The 23,738-nt window shown below is 45.9% G+C and overlaps 2 protein-coding genes across 12 annotated transcripts in view; one reads left to right on the top strand and one right to left on the bottom strand.

Annotated features, from left to right (window-relative positions):
- The window catches only part of LOC119434103 (lysosomal protective protein-like), a 248,103-nt gene that overhangs the window by 172,509 nt on the left and 51,856 nt on the right, over positions 1–23,738 (bottom strand). Inside the window, exon 1 of one of the 2 annotated variants that reach the window (XM_049658769.1) lies at positions 4,258–4,358. The exons of the other annotated variant lie outside the window; for it this stretch is intronic. The gene's annotated coding sequence lies outside the window, so the exon portion shown is untranslated. Of the gene's footprint in view, positions 1–4,257; positions 4,359–23,738 lie in introns of those variants that run through there. 2 annotated transcript variants of the gene reach the window in all.
- The window catches only part of LOC119432654 (putative sodium-dependent multivitamin transporter), a 103,077-nt gene continuing 89,845 nt past the window's right edge, over positions 10,507–23,738 (top strand). For all 10 annotated transcript variants that reach the window (XR_007464318.1, XR_007464319.1, XR_007464317.1 and 7 more), the window contains exon 1: positions 10,507–10,613. Coding sequence is in view for 3 of the 10 variants with exons in the window: in XM_049658765.1 (XP_049514722.1) it covers positions 10,547–10,613 (67 nt within the window). In the remaining 7 variants the exon portion in view is untranslated. The remainder of the gene's footprint in view (positions 10,614–23,738) is intronic.

The following is a 23,738-nucleotide window of genomic DNA, read 5'->3' as shown; positions in this document are numbered from 1 at the left end:
CACTAACGCGCACCGACAGTGAACGCTTCGGTGGTCTCAGCACTACGACGCCTCGATGCCAGCATTCGAAGGGACGCTGGCATCAAGAAGCACTACCAACGCCACCTAGGTGGCGTTGCCAGCACAGCGGAGCGTGGCCTCCGCAATTAGCTCTGAAAATGTTTCTGAAGTTGATCGCGGAGGCTGCAATTACGACGCGCTGTACGCGCTGATTTGACTCGGTGACGATTCAGTTACGTGCTTTGTCTTGCGCGTTGTATTAGTGTGTCAGTTACGTGCTTCGTCTTTCGCGTTGTGCTAGCGTGTGCAGCGTAGTGCAGCTTCCATATGCACGACGGTCGCTCATGGTCATCGACGTTGGTAGTCGTGATGGAGGAGACGTGCCACCAGGCGTCAGCGTGGGTGCATCAACGCCTAAGGGCGCTTTAGCCACAAAACACCAATAGACATTATATATCAATGTGCAATAAACATTACACTACTTCTGTGAAGACACGTTTCACTTTCGTGTTCTATACCGATTCCTATATAACAGGGATCAACCACATTTTTTTTATACATGTCCTTAATCTTTTTGTTTTCTTTTTTCCTCAAAATTTCTCTGTCCACCTTGTAGTGCTACATAGGCCTGTGACAGATCCGGTCCGTATCAACCTTTCTTTTTTTTCAGCAATACTCTAAACGCCTCTTACTTATTTCGACTGCTGACCGGTTGACGCTTCCGTCCACTTTAAACCCAAGAGCTTCTGGAAGGTGTACGTTACCTACGGGTCTCACTGGGTGAATCCCTTCGCATTCCATTAGGATGTGCTGAGCGGTCTGCCGATTTTCGCTGCACCATACACGTACCTCACTTATAGGTCCGAATATCTGCTCCAGTATTCTCTTTGTCCTTAGGCAACCAGCTCGAGCCTCAAATAGCAAGGCACTGCCCTTTGTGTTATCCTACGGATTTTCCCTTCTAATTTCTATCTTGTCATTTTAGTTTCCATTATTTGCACACTGCCTCTGTTTCTCTCTCTCTCTCTCTCTTTGATGACTCCTGGTTGTTTATTTACACATTCAATCACCCTGCACTTGGCTGTCAGACAGCAGCGCCAGTTTTGCCTCTGGCGACTTCTGTAGGAAGCTCGTTCCGTGGCAGCAACGTCACCACCCCCACCACACTATTCGGTTTGTACAGCGCGCACTAATGTAATGCAAACACCTACTCCCCACACTGGCAAGGTGATCGGCTCCCATGTCCTCCTATACAGGGGTTGCAACAACTTCCCCCCCCCCCCCCCACCCCACTGCTGCGCAAAATGTTGTTTTGGGTGTCAGCCGAGCCGTCATCACGCCCACCGGACAAGGGCACGAAGTCCGGTCGGTTCGCCAGCTTCCCGCGCGGCCGTCTGTCTCGAGCGGCGCCGGCGACTGCTTGAAATTAATTCGCCTCGGTCAAGGTCAACGCGATCATCACCGCCATTGCGTTGTGGAAGTACTGCCACGCGCCGCGGAGGAACGAAGTGATGCAAACAGGCGTGACCTGTAGCGCGCACAGCAGAAAAAGCAATGTACTTAAAATGAACAAACGTGTTTGTTTCTGACTTGCACCGACTGAGCGGCGCGATCGCTTCGCTGTTATACACAGGCGAACCCCATTCCACCTTCACGGCAGTTCTCAGAATTTACAGTCGTTACTCCGTGACGAGCTCACGTTCGCTTCGCTCTCTACCTGGGCGGTCCATCCGAGGGGCGTCAGTCCTTGCATGGAAGCAGATGGAAACGATGTAATAAATGTACGGAGTGCAAGTACACTTACACCCATGAGCAAAAGTATCAGGACCGGGAATTATGCGATAAAGCCAATTTTCTGCTCTGCCTCTGAATGTAACGTGAAATTGAGGACTGCAGTTCAAACTTGGCATTGCGAACTTACCAGTGCATTCGACAGTATTAGTTTATGCGGGTTATTAACAACGAAATATGTTGTTGTTTTTTTTTGTTTTTTTTTTTTTTTTTTTTTGGGGGGGGGGGGGGCAAACCTGTGGTCCGTATGCTAGGCGAAGCTCACAGACGTGCTTCGGAATGGACACAGAAACAATAAACACGCTAACTCATTGCTCCAGTATGCCTGCTTCAAACCAGGCTGCATGCGTTCATTTGATGCCCCTTGCGTACATTTCTTTTATCACACATGCCTTTAGGCAAAATCTTCAATTAAAACGAACCAAACCTTCCCCTACCGGAAAATGGGGGTGAGCGAAGGTTGTCCTGGGTGCACCTAAACTAACCATGATGCAACGAAGAGAACGACGTCACTGACGGTATGCCCGCAGTCCGCCGTTGTCGCTTGCGTTCGATGTGTCGGGTTTTCTCGGCGGCGTGGTTAGCAGCATTCGCCCACCATTGCCGCTTGCGATTCTTCAAGATTAAATTGCTTCTAAATTACATATGTCCGTCACGGCAAGACAATGAATGACCCATACCCCCTTTAGCAATGGCTCATACCCCCGTAAACGCGGACTCCCCATTACGACGACAGAAGAGAAGTGAACTTCTACGCTTGAATGATTAGCGGCAACGCAGACAGCTGTGGAAGAAGACGACGACGCTCGAGTCAGTGCTGATGATGACAGGTTTTGTTTTTTGCGTACACGGACGCCACCAAAATACAATGTACCTTATAACAAGCTTCGCTTGAAAAGATTACGGCAGAATTCATCTCACGGTGACTGTCAACGGTAATGCGAATAGCAATCGGGCCATCTAGCGACGTGCCATATTCCGGAAATCCCGTTTATTTAACCCGTGTAGTAGTACCAGGGGGCGGAAACTCCCTATACCTCCCGTGGGACACTCGGTCCCATGCCGAAACTACTAAAGTTCCTAGCAGATACGCGGCGGCAGCGCTGCTTCCGCCACTGGTGGTTGCCGGATCCAGCTGGAAATAATTCACAAACAAAGCAATGCTTCCATGAGGTTACTGATAAAGTCAGACGGAAGAGGGAGAGGGCGCGGAGCCGGGAGGAGGAGGAGGGTTGCCGTGGGAGCCTTCCTTTCCCACTTCGCATGAAAGCGGGCTGTGTTCGTGCTCTCTTGAAGGTCCGCTGGTGGCGCAGAACCCACCGAAGTGTGTAGTGTATTAGGAAGCGCTTTCTTCCGACCAGGTTTACCTTGCAAGCTGCTAGTCATTTTCGAAACCACTGGCACATCGCTCGTACGCATCAGTGCCAAGCAATTATAATGAATATTTATATAGCAAACCATCGTTAACTAGCAAGTTCCCTGTTAAAATGTTACATTTCGTCATTTCGTGAAAGTAGTCGCTTTGAATTTTATAACTTGTGGTTAAGTTTATGGCTATGGTTTAACTAGTCCGCAGATACAGTGGAGCCTAGCATAAAGAAAATAACTTCCTGGCACCACCATTCGTTAATTTTGGTCGTTTGTTGTGAAGTGGATCAACTAAAGCTGGCCGATTTGTCTGTCAGCGATTACTCAACACAAGTAAAAGTCGAACGTTTTTCTTTTTATGCACACATTTCGCACTGGAAGAACACTGACCGCCACGCAGTGCGAAAGTGTCAATCTACAGAAGCAAATTTCATTCACAACTGAAATTTGAACATGATAAGCGAACATAGATTCCAGAAGATCCCAACCAATGCGAAAATTATTAACCACCGCGGCTATGTCTTTCTTTTTTTTTTACTTTAACATTGGCTGTGCATATCGATAAAGTAAACAGTGAACAAAACGTATAGGCACCCTGCGCTAAAGCTTTGCAGAGTAGACAGCAGCACCAGAACACACAGCATAGAGAGTGGGCGAAGCAAAACTGGAGAGACACTGTATACATTGGCCGTGACACTTTCGATTGCTTGTCACGAGGCAAGACTGTCTGAGTAGTGAAAACGTCGAAAGTGCGCAAGCGCAGGGCATAACATTCAGACGAGCGACGAAAAGTGACCGCCAATCGTTTGGAATGGCCTATCATTCTCGTCACCTCTATAGCGGCCGGTGTCGGCGACGCTGGAGTGAAGAATGTAAACGTCGTAGCGCCCTCTGAGCAGTGCAGGGTTCCCATAGCCCAAAAAACATGCACTCAAGCCCTTCATACATGTAGTTCATCGGCAGCAGATGGGCTGCCGTCATGACGAATGAGTCGAGCGACACAGCGCTTATGTCAGTCCACTCAGGCTTGCACAGAACTGGTTTACTCATGCAAAATGAATATCTGCTCAGTAAATGGACTGAAATACTTGTGCTTACCTGTTGGCATTAGGAAACCTGAAAAACTTCGCAGAACTGGAAATACCGGTGTTGGAACACTACACAGCCGCACAAGACACATGTGATGCCCCGATCCAGCCGTCTTCGTCTAATGCTTGGTTGGCCTGGTGGTCCGCGTCTTCCGTTCCTTGCACGCCTGATCAAGCTTATCTGTGTTATCTTTCCCATCTTCATACTTGACACGACAACCGAAGCAGGTGACAGAGGGATAAACGAGTTGCGATATCGCTGAGCGAGTGGCAAGGGTGAGCGGAGAGTCAAGCTCGACGGACGCACGACGACAACCACCCTCCCGCGCTTCGCCCGATTAAAAATTCACAAAAAGAGAAATCAAAGAAATAACTGAGTATGTCCGACGACTGCTAGGAGCGCGCACGTTTCTTGAAACCGAAACTAGCACTCACCTTCCGGGGGCTGGTGGTACAGCGGTGAGCACTGTTAGGGTGAACACGCGAGCGCGTGGCCGACGGCACTATCAGCGCCGCGTAACAGCCATCGTTGGAAACATTGCACATGCGCAGCATGTGCTCTGGGAAACACTCTTTCCACCGCGCGCATCACGTCATCGATACGCTTGTTCGTCGTCTGCTAGCCGCATTTTTTGTTCGCTGAGCTGATACCTTCTGCATTTCAAGGTCCATCTGGATTGAAGATTGGCGCGTGAAGGAAAAAAGTGAGTGTAAGAGGGATAATTATTAAACTTTTTATTCAAGAAAATTGCCGAAGCCAGAGGGTTCCTGGACTAAGGAACCTTCCCACCTCAGGGTGATACCGGGCCTCGCTCGGTGGTAAGTGGTTCTTGAGGGAAAGGGAAAGGTTGGCGCTATCTTCTGCAGCCCTTGAGGGAGCACGGCTCAGCGCCAACGGGGAGGGGTAAGTGGGAGCGAAAGAAGGGATAGAGTGGAGACGCCATGGCTGGGCGAAGCAAAACCGGCAGGCATAGGCGGCACGTATCAGGCCGAGATGGAAGGCCTTGGTGTGCTACAGAGTCTGCAGGGGTGTTGTGCCAGGCCGGTCAGGCCCGGGGTGGAGTGGGAGGCCGTGAGGCCTTCCCGCTTGTAGAAATGTCCTTAGAGGCGTGCGGAGAGCCCTGACGAGTCAAGGAACTCCACGACGCCTCGAAGTGCAGAAAGGTGGTGTCGGCCGGGGAAGAGGAGATCTTCCTCCTTGCCACAGGGGAGGCCCAGGCGGCGGAACTCCTGCAGGAGTGGGCCCTCGCTCGGGACACTGTTTCAATAATAAACGTTTCTCTCTCTCTCTCTCTCTCTCTCTCAAGAAAATTGCACTTTTGGAATTCAAGTTAAACAAGACCATGAGAACAAATATAAAAACATGAGCAAATCTAATAGCGAGTCATGTGACCACTTACAGCAACGACTGCAGCTATTCTGGACGGTAACGAGTCGTAAAGTGATCGAACATATTCCCGATCGGCTTTCAGCCTTTCCCACTCGTTGCTGACTTGCGCCCACAACTGGTCCGAAGTCGCGGAATAAAGGGGCTTCCTTGCCAAAGAAGCTTTCAGACGGCCCCACACGTTTTCTATCACATTCAGGTCCGCTCCTTTCGGAGGCCATTCCAGTAGCTGCATGTGCTGCTCCGCCTGGAACTCCTTGACAGCCCGCGCCGTGTGTATCGGTGACCGGTCCTGTTGGAACAGGTAATCACCGTCTGGGAATAAACTGCTCGCATATGGCAACAGCACATTGTTCAAAATGTTGCAGTATTGTTCCGACGATAAGTGTCCACGTATACGTTGCAGGGGCCCTAAACCATATCTTGAAACAGCACCCCACACGTTCACACTCGATCTCCCACTGGCAGAAACACCTTGCACGTTGTCCGGGTCGTTCCTGCGTGGCATTGTGACGTTAACTAAAACAATTGCTTTTCAAAGCAGGAAGTTTGCCTCACCGTGTGCCTGGTAGTCTCCAAACACGCAATCTTTGGTCTTGTCGCGTCGAAAACGTCGACTCATCCGAAAAGATGACGTGACCCCACTCTTCTGATGTCCATGCTTCGTGCAGCTCAGCGAACTGCCGTCGTGCGTCCTTGTTTGCCGCCGTTAGTAGTGGCTTCTGCGCTGCGACGCGACTGCGAAGGCCCGCAGTACGCAGGCGACGTCGAACAGTGGTGTCCGAAACGTCCAAATCCAAGTCCTCGCGTATTGCTGGGGCTGGCAAGGAAGGGTTACGAACAGCAGCTGCAACTATGAGGGCGTCTTCATCGTCTGTGGTAGCTTTAGGGCGGGGCGCGCGGGGTGCATCCTGAATGCGACCTTCATACTTGTAGGCTTGAATTATCCTGTTCACAGTCTTCAGGGGCCTATTAAATAAAGCGCCAATATACCGCTGGGAATAACCTTTCAGGGAAAGATCGACAATTGAGCGCCGTTCATCATCGGGAACCCTAGCCATAATACGATCTGGCGACAGAATGAACGGCTGCGAAAGATGTTTGGTTGTTTTATATACGGCGTTGCATGCACAACTTTGAAGGGAACGAATAGACACGCCCCCATAGATATACAAGTTTTTTTGTCTTGTTCTGTTCAAGCACAGATGTTTAAAGGAATCTTAAAATGCAGGATGCATGGGCTTAGAAAACAAAAATGCGGCTAGCAGACGACGAACAAGTGCATTCATGACGTCATGCGCGCGGTGGAACAATTATTTCGCGGAAGGCGTGATGCGCATGCGCAATGTTTCCAGTGATGACCGTAACGGGGCGCTGACAGTGCCGTCGGCCACGCGCTCGCGTGTTCACCCTAACAGTGCTCACCGCTGTACTTCTGAGACTTTCATTCCTTCGACTATACCTTACACATACCCCGATATCGTCCCACTTTTCTATGGCACTCCCTTGCCAAGGTCGTCCATGAGCATGGGTGCATGGCGACGAGTGTATGACGCCGACGGAGTTGACAATGGAATGACGAAGAAGGAATGGCGTCGATTGAACGACGCATGCGTATAACGACCACGGCATGAGGGCAATGAACTGCGGATTCTTAAAAAAAGTTGTCGCAGTTTCACCTGAAAGGCAAAGCATCAATTGCGATAGCAAACTTGTAGAGGGCTATACGGAGCAATGATAGTAGCTTTATCAGCTGTATAAACTTGGACATGCAGCAGCACCGGCAACACGCAGAACTGTTGTCGACGCCGTCGGCGTTTTGCCCGCGTTCGCACAAAATGCGTGCGGCGTTGGTGACTGTTGCCGGAGCCTTTGATATAAATAAGCACTTGATGCCGCAGCTAAACGTCGCCTCCCCCTCCCCTCCACGGCCTTTCGCGCGTCGGAAGAAGGCGCGTTTGCTCTACATATATGGTGATTGTGGCTTCCATACGCAATACACTTGCTCTCTACTCTGTCGCTATCTCTCCTTCACCCCCTCCCTGTACAGCGCTGTTGAGGTGCCCTCACCCGAGAGGCAGTTATGGCGCTGTACTTTTCTCTTCTCCTATTTTTAAGAATCACTTACACATATATGGTGATTGTAAAGGAGGAAAGAGATGCCTACATCTGCAGCCCTTAAGGGAGCACGGCGCAGAACGCGCGTTTGTTCTCCGCCGTGGGTTCACTCCCCATGAAAGCGCGCGTCCCTCGCGCCCTTTCACTCGCACATACAGCGTTCGGCGGCGCGCGGCGACGATTTCATCTCCACTGACGTCATACGGAACCTCACGGCGACGGCGACGCCGACGGCAGAAATCTGCTTTGGAGTGTCCATATAATTGCTATCGCAATAATATTGCGATGGTATAGCCACGACCACGTGACGATGACGACATGACGAGACACGTGAACGATACATGAATTTGCCTACAATGATGATTATGATACTCATTGTGATAGCGTGTTTTATTCTTTCAAATAAATATACCACCGCTCCCTTACCGAAGTAATACGCCCACAGTCACTATGTCGTTGACTTGGAAAGCATAATGCAGTCATTCCTATCTTTCTGTTTTTCCCTTATTCTTTTTTTTTTCTTTCGCGAAAGCAACTATAGAGACACTCCAGCCAGACTCACGGCGTCGGTTTAAAAAAATTAATTTTAATTTACTTAGAAGCTTCTTTTGAAATATTCAAATAATGAAGTCACTGGGGTCAACCTGAGATGATGTCGCAATACAAGCTTTTATGCTAACAACGCAGCCTCCTGGGTGGAGAGTGGAGAGCAATGCTAGTTTGGGTCCAGATTGATGGCATAGGAATGCAAACAGACACCGAAAACCTTGTTGCGCTTGTTGTGTCTATGTTTCCTGTATTTTTTTTTTTTTGCACTCCTATACCACCAGTTCCAACTTCCTTATTCAAATACCTGTAACACGCATAAATGCCCTCATTAGATAATCGCACTGGTAGGGTATGAAATAATTACGACGCGTTTACGGGGAAAAGCTGAATTGAACGGAATTCAGGAAGCAGAAATTTTATTGAGGACCTCCAATGTTTCTCACGCAAAAATGTCAAAATCAGGAAGTTCAAAAAAGAAAAGTTGAAGCGCATGTTTTGCAAATTATTAACTCGGCAGGAGCAATCGATGTCATAGTTCTATGAACTTATTCTGTTGGAACATCTAAAGCGTACAAATGTCACATATAGGTTTGCATCTGATGCGAAATTCTTACAATCTAATGAGGCGGTTGCAGAAGTCTCAATCGCAAATTAGTGGTACATTTCAGAGCGGTGCATAAGACGTCAGTTTTGCGCGCTCTAGATGTCTCGGAGATCCAGTTTACAGACCTGTGCCATCATGTTCTTTATCACAGATTTACAAAGTTGTAAACTCCAAGCTCTTCTTCCTAAACCTTGCTAATTCCATCAAGTTTATAATATCAAAAAAAAGAAAGATCAGATTGCCCAAATAAAGAAATATATTTTCTACTCTAGGTAGTGCTTTACGTTTCGTCTCAAATATGACGCACCTCATACAACTCGGTGCAGTGGAAGCCGATAAAAACGATTCCTTAATTTCCATGTATTTATAGAGCTGGTACCGAGGTAAAGCTTCCTCATAACGTATGCGATATTCACCGCTGCAACGACCAAACAATTCTGCTGATTTGAAATACAGTTTCGTCACATTTCTTGTAGCCCAAGAGTCAGGAGAACTGTCCAGCTGCAGAACCAGCGAAGAATTTTACATTCATCAGTGCATTTTCTCAAGTTTGCAGAGGATGAACAATATGCGAGAATTCTTTTTAAAAAATGTAGGAGTTCAAAACATCAGCTAGCTTCATGTCTAGCGTACTTGGAAAGCATCTATCGAGACACATCAAAGACATGCCTCAGGTAAAATATTCTGACAACAACTTTTCTTGAACCCACTAGATGAAGCAATGCTTACACCGAGGGCAAAATTAATATCCGGAAGTCTAGCGCCCATCTTATTTCACTGAAACACTTTACACTCAACCTATAGAGCAGATCCAATCATAAGTGCTTTACGATGTTTTCGACACGTCTTGTACATCATAATTGTAACCAGTGTTTTTACTTCGATGCACTATCTTCGCGTTCCCAGTTGTGCACATTTCGACTGAAAGAGAGTAGCTTTCTTTGGCTAATTCTTCAGTTTTTGTCACCGGCTGTTGGACTTTCAATGTCGATAAAAGACGCCGAGGCAGAGGGCACACTGTAATCCCCCCCCCCCCCCTCCTAAACCGACTTGCGTAGGTGGGTCTGGGGGGGGGGGGGGGGGGGGGGCGGCGCTGGTTGACGAATACTTCCTATTATAGCTTTTGTTATCCATGTATACTACCGCTGCAATGCGCAGGTGAACGGCTCTGTTCTTTACGGAACGACGCTACGAAACCACACACGCTACATAAATGTCCTCGCTGCAACATATCTACGCCAGTGAAGATGCGCCATTCCTTTTTTTAAAGAAAAACGAGCCATTTTCGCGAAACATTTGGCTATTTCCTCACATTGGCAACCATCGTCGATGGTGCGCAACTTTTAAGATGCAAACGCTGAAACAGATGTGACCCGTTCAGCCTACCCTCCCCTACACCCCCTTGAAGGAGAGGCTCGCGTTCTCTCTTTCAGTGGAGAGGGAAGGCGACGTACGTGAGCGAGAGAGAGAGAGAAAGCCAATCGGAAACCTGTCCCCCGTGAACCGTCAGTATAAATACATATACATACCTATATAGGAGAGAGGGGGAATACAAAAACGCTCGTCGTTTGCGTTGCCGCCGTCATTCGGCTCGAGCCCGTCGCGGAGTACCGGGATATATATATACACGGTGTCTCTGTGATGGATACCCCGCCGGTGCACGCTGTGGACTACGTCCTCCTAGTCGGGCTCACCGTGGTTAGCCTGGGTAAGAGGTCTATTCATTGTTCGATTCATTGATCGCTTCCGATGTGGATGCGTGAACCTACGATCTTTATTTCTCGCTATACACCGCCAACCGCGGGAGTGGACATACAAAGGATCGCGGGAAAGCTCGCATAATCCCAAATAATGCGCAAATGCGTTGCAATAAATTGATACATCAAAGAGAGGAGAGCTTCGCACTTCAAGTTCAATTAAAATTGCATTCTTGAGTTTTACATTGCCAAAAGGGTCATCTGGTTACGAGGGGTGTCACTGCGCAATAATGTTTGACCACCTGAGGTTTTTTAAGGTGCACATAAATTGAAGAACACAAGTGTGTTTGCATTTCGCCCTCATTGAATAGCGGCCACCGCAACTACAAACACATTTGTGCAATTTTTCTTTTCATTCGGCCTGCAACCCGCAACCACAAATTCGGACTCGCAACCGCAAATTCATTTAGGTCAACAATTCCAGGCAAGGGACCACAATCAACGGAATAATGTCACGCAGAAACGGTCGCGTGTGCAGTTGCACTGACTAATTTATTAATTTAACGATTTATACCCGCCACCGTGCTAATCTAAAAATTCGCAAAAATCCAGCAGACATGACAAAGGTGGAAGGGGTAATCCCACGAATCTATTCTAAACGTTTTCCCTCAGCATACACCTTTTGTGGGACACAGACGAGCTTGATCAACGATGACGTATCTTTAGACGCAGTCTAGAAGCAGCAACAAGCAAGCAACAGCAGAAAGTGACAAGCAACGCATTCTTTTGCAATCTCAACGACTTCTTCAGCTTCTTTGCTGTTTCACATTTCGCCTGCTTCACGAGCTTCTCTTAAAAATATTATTCGAAGCAAATACCCCTCTGGTATGTGGCGCCTTCCGCTGCCGCCGTGCAGGGCGGCACAAGTAACGCTACAAATTCCATCTAATACGCTTTCATTTTTTTTTTTTTTTGCAATCTTGCGGCCCTCCAACCTATGAGCACTTTGTCGTGAACAGAACCTCTTTTTCTTTTTTCTTTTTTGTTAATCGCATGAAAGTATCTTTGTCTTTCTTTTTTTAAGTTTGCTCCGATACTTACACACTACACCCCATGCAGACTATAGAGCTATCCCTTCTGGAAATACAGATTTTATTGTTTAATTCACTAACTATGATTTAATTTTAGAAACAACGCAGAAACAGCCGCAAACTTGGAATAATAGACACCGATAAGCTACACGTGGCCTGTTTTAGATCACAGTGACTTTTTCCAAGGAGGTTGAAAAAAAATTCTGGAGTGGCAATGCTGCTTTGAAAGTGAAGCCAGGCCACCGCCATCTTACTCAGGGCACGAAGAGACATCAGCGAATAGTGGAATACGGGAAACACCTGCTTTTCGCCTCCTTCATATTTGAGATGGCTAATTTAGCTGTAAAGATCCTATTAAATGTACACCTTTGTTTCACAGGCTTTAGAAGCAAACCTGAATGCCGTGGTGCATTTTTGATATCAACACTTAGGCAAATAATATTTTAGCTAGAAACAACGACCTTTTATTTTACAATTACCCTAGCGTTTACATTCAGACAACAAAACACTTAAAGTGTGCGCGGACTGCAGCCTGCGTGGCACTCTTTCAGAGGTGAAGTCAGGGCAAGCGCTGGCTTCACCCATGCTGGTAAACATTAGCGGGCTCCGCCACTCGAGAAGTTTTTTTTTTTCAACCTCCTTGGACTTTTTCAGCGACTATGTCGTTGTCGATTTCCCCTGCTTCGCGAAGTTGTCTTAATAAACTTGTCCCAAACAAGTACTCCTCTGGTATATGGCGTATTGCTCTGCCTCAAGAGGACTGGCGCAAGTGCCATCGCAATTTTCTTCTTTTTTGCATGCATAATTTGTAACCTCGACCCTTTTCCCATCTTGCAACACATCAAAATCATTTTCGGAAACTTTACGAAATATTCGGGAACGTTGGAAGGTATGCTGCGCAACTGCACAGATACAATTGACCGATTACTACTATTTTGTTGCGGGTGCAGAGAACTTTTCTCGTTAAATTGCACGCCCTATTTGAAAATAAAACAACTAAAGTGAACGAATGAATTAATCGATTGGCTAATCTGGTTTAACGTCCTAAAGCAACAACGTACCTACACGGTGAGCTTCGGTTACACCTCAACACCCGAAGCTTTTACCGCGAGACTACATCGAAGAAACCTATTTAGGAAACCGAATTTAAAGAGGCTTGTTCCATTTAAGAAAGCAAACTTACGCTCTAAATATCCTATATTCGGACAAGCCTAATGGCCTGCGCCTATGAATTTTTTTCTAGAAGAAGGCATACATTTGAACATATCTGAAAACGGAAAACAAAAACTAAAGCAGTAATTAAAAAAAACTATTTTCTGCTTTTTACCCTCTTGACTCCAACAGTTTTATTAACAGCCCTGTATTCGAGTGAATAACTAACATTCCTTTCTTGCTCTTCAAGGAGGAAATTTTTTGGCATTGTATTCGACACTGGTAGCCCGTTTGTTTCAAATATTCGTATCCTATTCGATCACAAAAATTCGGTGATTCGAAGTTCTCAGCCTCCTTCCGTCAAAGAAAGGGTACAGGTTACATTCCAGGTTTTGGAATGAGACCGTCAGGAAGTCCGTAAACTTCTCAGGTGCTTTAAAAGCACATGTGCATAATTTTTTTGCATATTTATTTATTTACTCATTTATTTATTTACTTATGGGAAGGCAAGTCTTTTTAGGACCAGCTACCCCAAGGTTCCGAACACTACTAAAAGAAAAAAGGAGAAAAAAAGATGAAAGTAAAAATAACGAAATACTAAACACTGCACGCATTATGACACAAGTCACAAGCCCTTAAGTAGAGTCATAACGGGCACAGCACCGGAAGCACGGCCTAGTTATCTGGCACAATCGGCACAAAACACCCGCAAACTCCCTCTGGCCATAACTTGCACACCCCCAAACGTAAGTGGATCAAACAACACTTTGCCTGTCATGGTACCCATATCGTCACGGCCTAGCAAGGGTGAAAAACACAGTAGCTAAAAACTGTGAATTACGAAACTTGCTTTTTATTGGGCGAAGTGTTGCCCAGAAAAAGGGAAGTGACACTTAAAAACTTGGGAGACGCTTAAGCTTCGCCTTTAAGAGTAGAATGCGATATCAATCAAAGGTCCCTGACTGCTTCTCACGCTTCCCGGCAACGGCAGCTTATGCAACCGTAATCTTTACCGAAAAACGCTTGCGGCGAACGCTATGCACGAAGGCGAGCTTTCTGGTTCTTTTTTCTCTGTTTCCTCCGCACGGCCGGCACCGCCGCTACCGCGGATGTGCGGACGCGACCACCATCTGGTGGTGCTGCAAGGAACCGCGTGCCGCTCTATGATTGGTAGAAACGCGAAGCGCGCCGTGCTGTGATTGGTAGAAAATTGTCGCTCACGGTCAACGCGGGATTTTCTGCGTAACGAGGCCCTTGAAGCTATCGCTCTAAAACAAAACGATAGCGGCGAGTACACTGCAGTCAGCGATCGTCGAAATCTGATGCGCTGGTCAAACGGCTATTTATACACGATTTCTCAGAGATTTCAGATTTCGCTGGTGTCCGCACTCCTTCGGGAATATACAACACTATTCGCCTCACGAATGCAGTCTCTCTGTATCTGCAGGGCTCGGCTACAACAGAAACAAAAGATACAATCGGCGAGAACGGATCGATAATGTTCTGACACATGCCGGTAACATGCCAGTTCTGATACATGCCGCTTCTGATACATGCCAATAACTTTTCCCATTTGTTAGCCGGCGAAACGCGGTCACCGGAAAAAGATAATCAACTGCGCGTGGAGATGTTTTTGTACGTTCTGTATTTAAAGCTTCGCACATTGTATTATGGCGCTCTTGCCTATAACTTATATTTATCAATGTATACAACCTTACATCAAGGTTGACGCGTCTTTCAGTTAGATTTTCGCGAATGCACGCAAAGTGCCGCGAGCGGCCAGTCGCGCGGCAAGTATTTGTATATTAGCGGGCTGCTTTTCTGCTCGGAAAAATGTAGCACGTGTTGAGCAACAGGAAGAGATATCGGGAGTTTTTCATATTGCTCTACAATTTTCTCATTGACGCTTTTCATTTATATAATATCTGAGAAGTTCATTATTTAATTCAGACTAATTATGTAACTAGGCGGAACGCAAAAAAAAATAATCTGAGTGTCTCCAAGCGACTACAAACAACATTACCTTGGTTCTGTCCAGCCACGCGCCACTTACATATATTTGAGGTTGGGCTGAAGTTACGAGGGACAAGCGGTGCTTGCGTTTGCTCTGGCTATTCAACATTCGACTCGATGATCAATACATAATATTCGTATTCGATTTGTAGTCCGGAAAGGCGATATTCGCCTACCTCTAAATACGCACTGCAGTATACGTATAGATACATATCAATATTTATTTGAAACAGAATCGCTTCGGGGAGGGTGCGGGCAAAGGCTGTATTGATGGATCCTGGCCAACAGAGTTATGCTATGAACGGGCTCACTTTGATGTAGACACAGCCGCCTATGACGGGATCTTCGACGTGCAAAGTTAGGGAATGGTGAATGAACATATTTTTTCTCGTCTCACTCAGTGCCTGCCGCCGTTAATTGACTTGTACCTACGCTTTGATCCGGTGATTAAAATATTCTTACGAAAGAAACCGCGACATTATACTGACTCGACATAAAGTCTAATTTCAATTACCTGGTAATTATAGAGACTCACTTAAAGAGGCACGGAGGATCATCCCATCTGCGTTCATTTTCTTTCGATGATGACCGAATCACCTTGGAATAAGATTACGTTACCTCCAGACATTGATTGACGGTGAATAAAAATTCGTGTAATAATAAGGAAGTGTAATAATAAGAAGGATAACGTTTATTTTTCCATCACTACAAGGAGGGGGCCAGAACAAAAAACAACGAGAATCCGCATGACAGAATATAATAGAATTTCCTCTAAATCTAAGCAGCTTCGCAGAATGACGTCCTGCTCTATAACGTTTTCTCTCTAGTAACGGCAGAAGAGCCTTCGAAAAAAAAATTGAACTCGAATTCCGACATCGTGTTTGCACTCCAAAAGCCGGATATTGATTGCACTATCCCATGTCCCGGTGAAGTCATAACGCACGGAACGTCGCAATTTAGCTCGACCGAAAAGAACACGAATTCGGAATGCCATATACGTATGTTCAGCTAAATGTCAAACTGTGGCGCGGACGTCTCTCTTATTTTTATATTATTATTTTTTTTTTGCGCTGCGGTGTGAATGAGTCCCTGAACTTGAAAACAGACTCTGTACAGTAAAACCAAATAAATACAAACATTTGGTGAAACATGCTAAAATTTGTTTCATTGCTCAAGATGCGGACCAATAATTAAATATTGGTAGGTTTTGTTCAGTATAGGACGCCGTCAAGAGACCTTTTGCTTAATACTCACCGTAAGAATTACCTGCGCGATAATTGCTTATGAAGTGTATTGATGAAATAATCATGTCATGGCGGCCGAAATTTCGCTGGGCCGATATGTATTAGTTCTCTACGTAGGTGCCCCTGATGCACCGGTAGGTCGGTAGAATCAACTGGTCTGAAGCAAAGGTACAAAAATTGTATCAGTGACTAGGTTTCTATAGTTGACGGAAATTAGTTTTGCTCTAAACTAAGCAGCAAATGAATAATCGCAGAATTACTGTTGTCAGTCGACCGATTGTATACAATCTCTAAATATCAGGCATTTTACGGCTAGAATCGTGAAAGCTGGTAGGCATGCAGTAGGTGCTATTTTGCATTGACAAGGTGATTTCTCTTTGTCAGAGCCATCAATTATACTGCCATCGTGGTGACAAGTAAAAAAGTTATGAACCACTATAACTTATTTCTGAACTTCTAAATTACCACAGATCCTTAAATTTACCTTCCAGTCACATATGTTTCCATGCTTCCGTTCCCTTGAATTCTAAGCATGCTACACCATCCCCCTCCCCCTTTTTCTTTCAACAAAGAAAATAAATAAAAAACAGCGTTATCTATAGGACCACAGGAAGACAAAACAACCCAGGCGCGACCTTCGCATTCATATCGTCTTTCCTCACGAGCATGCAAGATAGAGGGTGCCTAGATTCGACGTGATACGGCATATTCGGTTATAGAGAGTACATATACAAGTGCAGAGGGCATTCGCATCTGGTTAACCTCACTGCCTTTCCTCTCTCGCTCTCCAAAGTGTAGAGACATTTGCTAGTCAGGCCTAAGAGTTGCAAGGAAAAATTCAAGAGGAGTATCGGCAGACTAGCTTTCTACACATGCAACCACCAACAGCTATAAATAAGCGGCGCGATTGAGTGAAACGCAATGGGCCAGAACATGGATGTTCCCATGGCAGAAACAAACATGTCAGTCTTTTATTGCCTATACACTGAAACTTATTAGACCTCGAGAAGGCGAGGCTGACACATACGGTAAGTTCTGCAAGAAAATTAGCGTAGCTTGCACTGGAGGCGCAATGCTAAAAAGACAGCGGCGCTGATGGGCACCTAGGTAGTCCTGGCTTTTGGGCTAGGCTAAGCACTACCAAGTCATCCCCAGCATATTCCGGAATTTATTGATTAATGATCGATGATCTATTAGCTATTGATTCGCTATCGATTGGCTATCGCAAGGTATTGGCCACATATTTGGGCTAGGCTAAGCACTACCAAGGCATCCCCAGCATTTTCCAAAATTTATTGATTATTGATCGATTAGCTATTGATTAGCTATCGATGACTGACTAAGCTTAAGTAGTCCTAACCATGCTTAGCTAGACTTATCCAGGCTCAGTTCGCTAATTCACAGAAGCATGTGCCATTGCGCTTGGACCCTTCCTGCATAACCGCCAGGATCGGCTCACATTTTCTGTTAACGCGCCACGCACTTGCGGCCGGCTTAAACAGCTCCTCTGGTTTAAAAAGAAAAAAAAAGATAACTATACTTCTGACACGAAACGGTCGTTTTAATTTTCACTTAATCACCAATCCCAAGGTGAAATCGATGCTATTGAGAAACTAGTGCCGCTAGAAGCATTTGTCTTCTCTGTGGTTACGAGCTGGTTAAGCTTGCGGTTTGTACCCGCCCATCTTTTGGGCGATCTGCCACAAGCGTCTGCCAAGCGATATGACACGCATCTTACAGCGGACTAAGGCTAACAGCACTCGATATCGTGTTAGGCTGACGAAAGCGTGACAGCAACGCGGAAAACTATTCCCCGACAGGCATGGCGCATAATTTTAAGCGGTGGGCGCTTCGCTTTTATCACCCGCACGCTTTAACCAGATCAACTTATTAGAAAAAAAAAGCAAGAGCGATGAAAGCATATCAAGGATTAATGTGAAGCATAATTGGGCGACTAGCCAATGTAGCCTGCGAAGTTGAGGTCGATCGTCATTAGAGGTATTAATTATTTGCCAGTGACACCTTATAATCGCATGGGGGCATCTTTATTTCTTTAGTGTATTAATTAAATTCTTTCTTTCACCGTCTTAGCAAGTCATTCAAGAGCGAGCCAAATGTCTACTACATTGGCAACGTAACTGCAATCGGAATATCATCCAAACAGTAGTGTACCAAAACTTGCGATCTGTTAATGTCGCAAATTCTTTTGCGCAAGGGTGAGTGTTCATATGAGAAATGATTCCCGAAAATTCGGCGCAGTCCTCACGTTTAAAATAACCCCCAAGACTTTCAAATGCACCTCCTGCCGCCTGGTCCGAAACAGTAACGCCCACTGGAACAGTGGCATCCTATGTCTTCGTCACTAGAATCATGGCCTTCGCCACGAACTTCCGCCGATAGTATTCTCAATTGCCTCCTCAGAGCAGGCGACAAGGGCACCGTCTTAAGTCTCTCATCCATGGTGGTGCGAACGAAGAAGCAGTGGCATCCCGACTAGCTGCAATTAATGAGATTAACAATTCCATCGTGCTGTCTTCTTTCCCTATAGTATCATTACTTGCCTAGCGCAATCCTCATAATGGAAAGACGGTTTCAACTTCGACGTTCTTAATTTGCATTAGCTTTTCCGCCACTCCCTTAGGGATTGGATTTTCTTCGCCATTTATAGCATCCCCAATTGACGTGTTTGTCCGACTTTTCCTTTTTCATCGGTTAAAGTCCCGTTCAACCAGAGTCCCGGAAAAAGATGCGCTCAGTTTAAACCAAGCTTGTTAACACTGGGCCCGTGGGTGGCCTACCAAATTTGATACCATCGTTCCCTTTAACCATGCATTTACATTTAAGCGATGTTTCGTTTATCCGGAGTCCACTGCAGTTACTTCTGTCTCAAGAATATGTACTCGATTGGAGAATTCTCATTCCGATAGCAATTCTATAGACAGTCCAAGCAACACTTCGCCGTTGTCGTTGCCGTCAGCGTTACCACGGGACTCCGCTTGTATTTAGGTATGCTTCGAGTTGTCGATTAATTCGCGCTCGCGCTGCGATCTGCTAGCCTCCTGGTTAGCTCACGACCACCCCGGACAGGCGTTGGTAGCGAGTTCGAATCCAGAACGAGGACTTATTTTTCCTGAACTGCGAAGCGTTCTTTTCTGAAAAACCCGCATGGGTTTCCGTTGTTGCTCTTCCTTTCATGATATACTCCCTCCACCTTGAGGGATTCCGCTGAACTGACTGGCCGTACATGTATGCTATATGCTTATTCACGCCATATATATATGCAGGTTGCATTGCTACACGTACTATTCAAGCACTTAAGTTTCCCGTACCAGGGCTTACGTTCTTGACAAAAATATTCCTCAGAATCTTGAGAACGGCCACCGGCAAACAAATTTCATGAGGCATGCCATTCGTAGCGCTTGCCTTTTATCTTAAATCTTATCAGACTATCTTTGAAAGTGTAAAACAACTTCAGTGCTCAAATATGAAGGTGATGTAATTTTACTGGCGCGCCTCTTTACGGGCACCGATAGTGGCGTATGTGCGACGTCACTACAGGCCCTGCACGGCGTGTTAAAGCTTTCAAGAGTGCCAGAAATTTCGCTGCGTCCGCGTTAGTGGAACCCGCGTATAGTTATAGAACACCGTTCGAGGAGTTCAATCGTAAGGTTAAACCTCGCTATTACAGTCAGTGCTTCGCACTTCGGGCGAAACCACCAATTTTTGTTATTCTATTTCTTGAAAGATCCGACTCCACTGGAATAAGCGGGGCTGCTCCAATAATACAATTATCGCAGCCTGTCAACTGTAGCGAAGCTAGCATTCTTGTGTTTCTTTGTAAATGTCTTCTGCTATTCGATGGTTGTGCTGAAATATTAAGATATCAGGGTCCGCATTCGCAAAAGGCTATTACGCAAAAAATTTGTTCGTAAGAGAAAGTGTTTGCCAATCCTCATGCCGGACATATCATTAGCGAAGCCAGCTGGCCTATGGCAAAGACCACTTGGCATCGAATGCCGAAGATTTTTCAACGTAAAAGAGAACTACCGACGCAATGACCAAATGAGAGAAAAATCAATTGTTTCAAAAGCATGGCAGTAGAGCTTGCAGCTGATACAGATCAGTGTGCGCTCAAATACACACTTGTATTTGGAAAAACGAAAGAAAAAAAATCGAGAAAATTGGCGTAAGCGAAGCTTGTCGTGTGTGTACCTGACCTACTACTTCCTCACGGTCGGGTCGGCACGTCTATGGGCAAGTTGACGACGGTGGACAAAGTCCGTCGCTGTCGCTTGCGGTCGATATCTCGAGTTTGCTCGGCGGTGTGGTTAGTAGTATTCGCGCACCATTGCCACTTGCGATTCTTCGAAAATTATAGGCTTCAAAATTAAACCTCTTCAGTCACGTAAGACACCGAATGGATCATACCCCCTTAAGCAATGGCTCATACCCCCGTAAACGCGGCCTCCCCATTACGACGACAGAAGAGAACTTCTTCGCTGGAATGATGAGCGGCAACGGAGCCAGCTGTAGAAGAAGACGACGACGACGAACGTGGGAGCAGTGGCACGAGCGCGTGCTGAGCACGAACACGAGCGCAACGAGTCACTGCTCCCGCGTTCGTCGTCGTCGTCTTCTTCTACGAGCACGAGCGCAACAAGCCAGCTGCGGAAGAAGACGACGACGCTCGAGCCAACGCTGATGGTGATAATTTTCCGCACACACCGACCCCGACACAAGTGAGCCAATACAAACTTCATTAAGGTTCCTGCAACGTATATATTTCGCTAATCCTGCGCTTGCCGCATTAGCAGTAGGGTAACCATTTGCAAAGATGCTATCTCGACCAGGTTGTAGTACTTCCTACTACACCCTACACTCATTCATTCATTCATTCATTCATTCATTCATTCATTCATTCATTCATTCATTCAAACAAAAATAGTCACAGTTTCGCCGTAAGGGCAAAACAATAAACGCGATAGCGACATGTTAGAATATTACATGAAGACTCGTAGCTGTAGTGAAAGTATGAATTGAAGTAAACGTAGGGTAAGTAAAAACGAGCTGTTGTGCTAGGAGTCCTCTGTTTGAATCCTGCCATCCGACAGTTTCATTTATGTTTATTAATTAAAGCCAACGTCTTTGTTAGCGACTTCACTACCACTTTACCGCATCGGGTATGTTTCAAACCTCTTTCCAGCGACGATCCCGAGGTTGTGCAAAGCCGCGCCAATAATTTACATCATTTTCAGGTTTGAGTTCTGTTATTCTTTCGCACTGTTAATATTTAAGTCTGGGAAGATTTAAAATAAGAAGCATGCGGCTGTCCGTGTTCTGTTTCATGACATTTTTTGTGGGCTATCATTCTCAACATTCTGAGCAATATTTTTTTTCAAGAATGTAAGGCCTGGTATGAGCAACTTTAGCGATAGACAGGTGTGGCAATATAACCCGCATAGACCGCATGTCAGATAGCATGGCGTGGCATATAGCATGCGTATACATAAACATATACAGAGCCCCACGGTGACGCCGATGCTGACGCAGACGGCAAAACCTCGCTTGGAGTGTCCATATAATTGCTACCACAATAAAACTTTACTGCATGATTACGAAAGAGACAAAGGACAGAGAGAGGAAGGGGGTAAACAAGACAAAAGTCCAGTTTGATGCCCTACACAAGGGCAGTCAAGAGTACAGGAGGCATACCTGAATATCTTGGCAAATATCTACAAAGATTCCACAGCTAACTTGGTTCTCTACAAGAAAAGTAGAAAGTTACCGATCAAGAAAGGGGTCAGGCAAGGAGACAAAATCTCTCCAATGCTATTCACTGCATGCTTAAAAGAAGTATCCCAGCTATTAGACTGGGAAGGTTTAAGAGTGAAGACCAACGGCGAATATCTCGGCAAACTTTGGCTTGCAGATGGCATTGTCCTGTTCAGCAACACTGGGGATGAATTGAAACAAATGACTGAGGACGTTAACCGAGAAAGTGTAAGTGCTGAGTTGATTATTATACAGAAGACAAAGATAATGTTCAGCAGCCTGGCAAGGGAAACAAGAATTCAGGATCGCCAGTCAACCTCTAGAGCCTATACAGTGGTACGTTTATCTAAGTCAATTGGTCACAGGGGACCCTGATCATGACAAGAAAATTTACAAACAAATAAAATTAGGTCGGAGTGCATACGGCAGACATTGCTAAATCCTGACTGGGAGCTCACCCCTGTCGTTGAAAATAAAGGCGCACAATCACTGCATTCTACCGGTGCAAACATATCAGGGCAGAAATTTGGAAGTTAGCAAAGAAGCTCGAGAACAAGTTAGGGATCGCGCAAAGAGCGATGGAACGAAAAATGTTAGGCGTAACGTTAAGAGACAGGAAGAGAGCAGTGTGGGTCAGAGAGCAAACGGGGATAGCAGATATTCTAGCTGACATTAAGAGAAATAAATGCAGCTGGGTAGGCCATGTAATGCGAAGAGTAGATAACCGGTGGACCATTAGAGTTACAGAATGGGTTCCAAGAAAAGGGAAGCACAGTGGAGGACGGCAGAACATTGGGTGGGGTGACGATATTAGGAAATTTGCAGGCACAAGTTGCAAATAAGCTAGCGCAAGACAGGAGTAGTTGGAGATCGCAGGGAGAGGCCTTCGTCCTTACTGGACATAAAATAGGCCGGTGGTGATGAAGATGATGATAATCACGGTGACGACGACTACGATGATGATGATGATGGTGGCGGCGATGGAAATGAGGAGGGTGATGGTACAAGAAGAAAGTAGAGACAGATTAACAGAGAGCACTTACACACGATCACAGCCGGTCACGATCAGTAGACACTATCGCAGCACAGTTTTTAAGGATAGCAAACCTGCACAAACAGATTTAGACTGAATTAGTGTTAATTGTGCTGCACACGATCCTGCGACTTGATTAGGACGAATGCACACAGGAATAATGATGGTTTAAGCAGTTGCACACTTGTTTAATTTTTCAGCACCACAGCTTAATATTCACAGCAGTAAAACGACCCTATACCCTCTTAATCGCGTTCCACGTGCGTTCCGCAGAAGTAAGTGGAACATTTTTTGCATACTTGATCAGCTCATTTGGTGGAACTTACCTGGAACAAGATTAAAAGTGTAAGATAATGAATTCGTATGCATAAGTCTGTACTACTGCCTCATGACATCAGGGTTCATCGTACCTTTTAATTTTCTTCTCCCGTTGCCTATAGCTCTGATCTGAGTAGCAGGACGGAATTCATGTCACTTTCGCTTGAGCTCCTGGTCTTCCCGCAAATAATTTTTGTTTTTTATCTCGGCGTCACCTAAACCGAACACTTCGGTGTGGGTGTTGTTGCGCGGGTGGGTCCGAATAATCGACCATCCCGATAAAATCAGGCCCTGAAAAATCGGTCACCGAATATTTTTCTATTCTTCTCAAATTGATCCTGCTCTCAACTAGACGGGAATGAAAAATCGTTAAATTATTAGCGACAATACGAAAAACGTAAACAAGCTTTGTAAATCAAGACATTTTTACGATAAAATCTTTAAAGTAGGCAAGTGCACAATGCACGGTGCACGACGACGCTCGTCGTCGTCGCCATAAGGGTTACCATGCAC

The sequence above is a fragment of the Dermacentor silvarum genome, chromosome 11, assembly GCF_013339745.2.
Source record: "Dermacentor silvarum isolate Dsil-2018 chromosome 11, BIME_Dsil_1.4, whole genome shotgun sequence".
Lineage (NCBI taxonomy): Eukaryota > Metazoa > Arthropoda > Arachnida > Ixodida > Ixodidae > Dermacentor > Dermacentor silvarum.
Note: the sequence above shows the minus strand (reverse complement) of the source record. Positions and strands in the feature narration are given on the sequence as shown.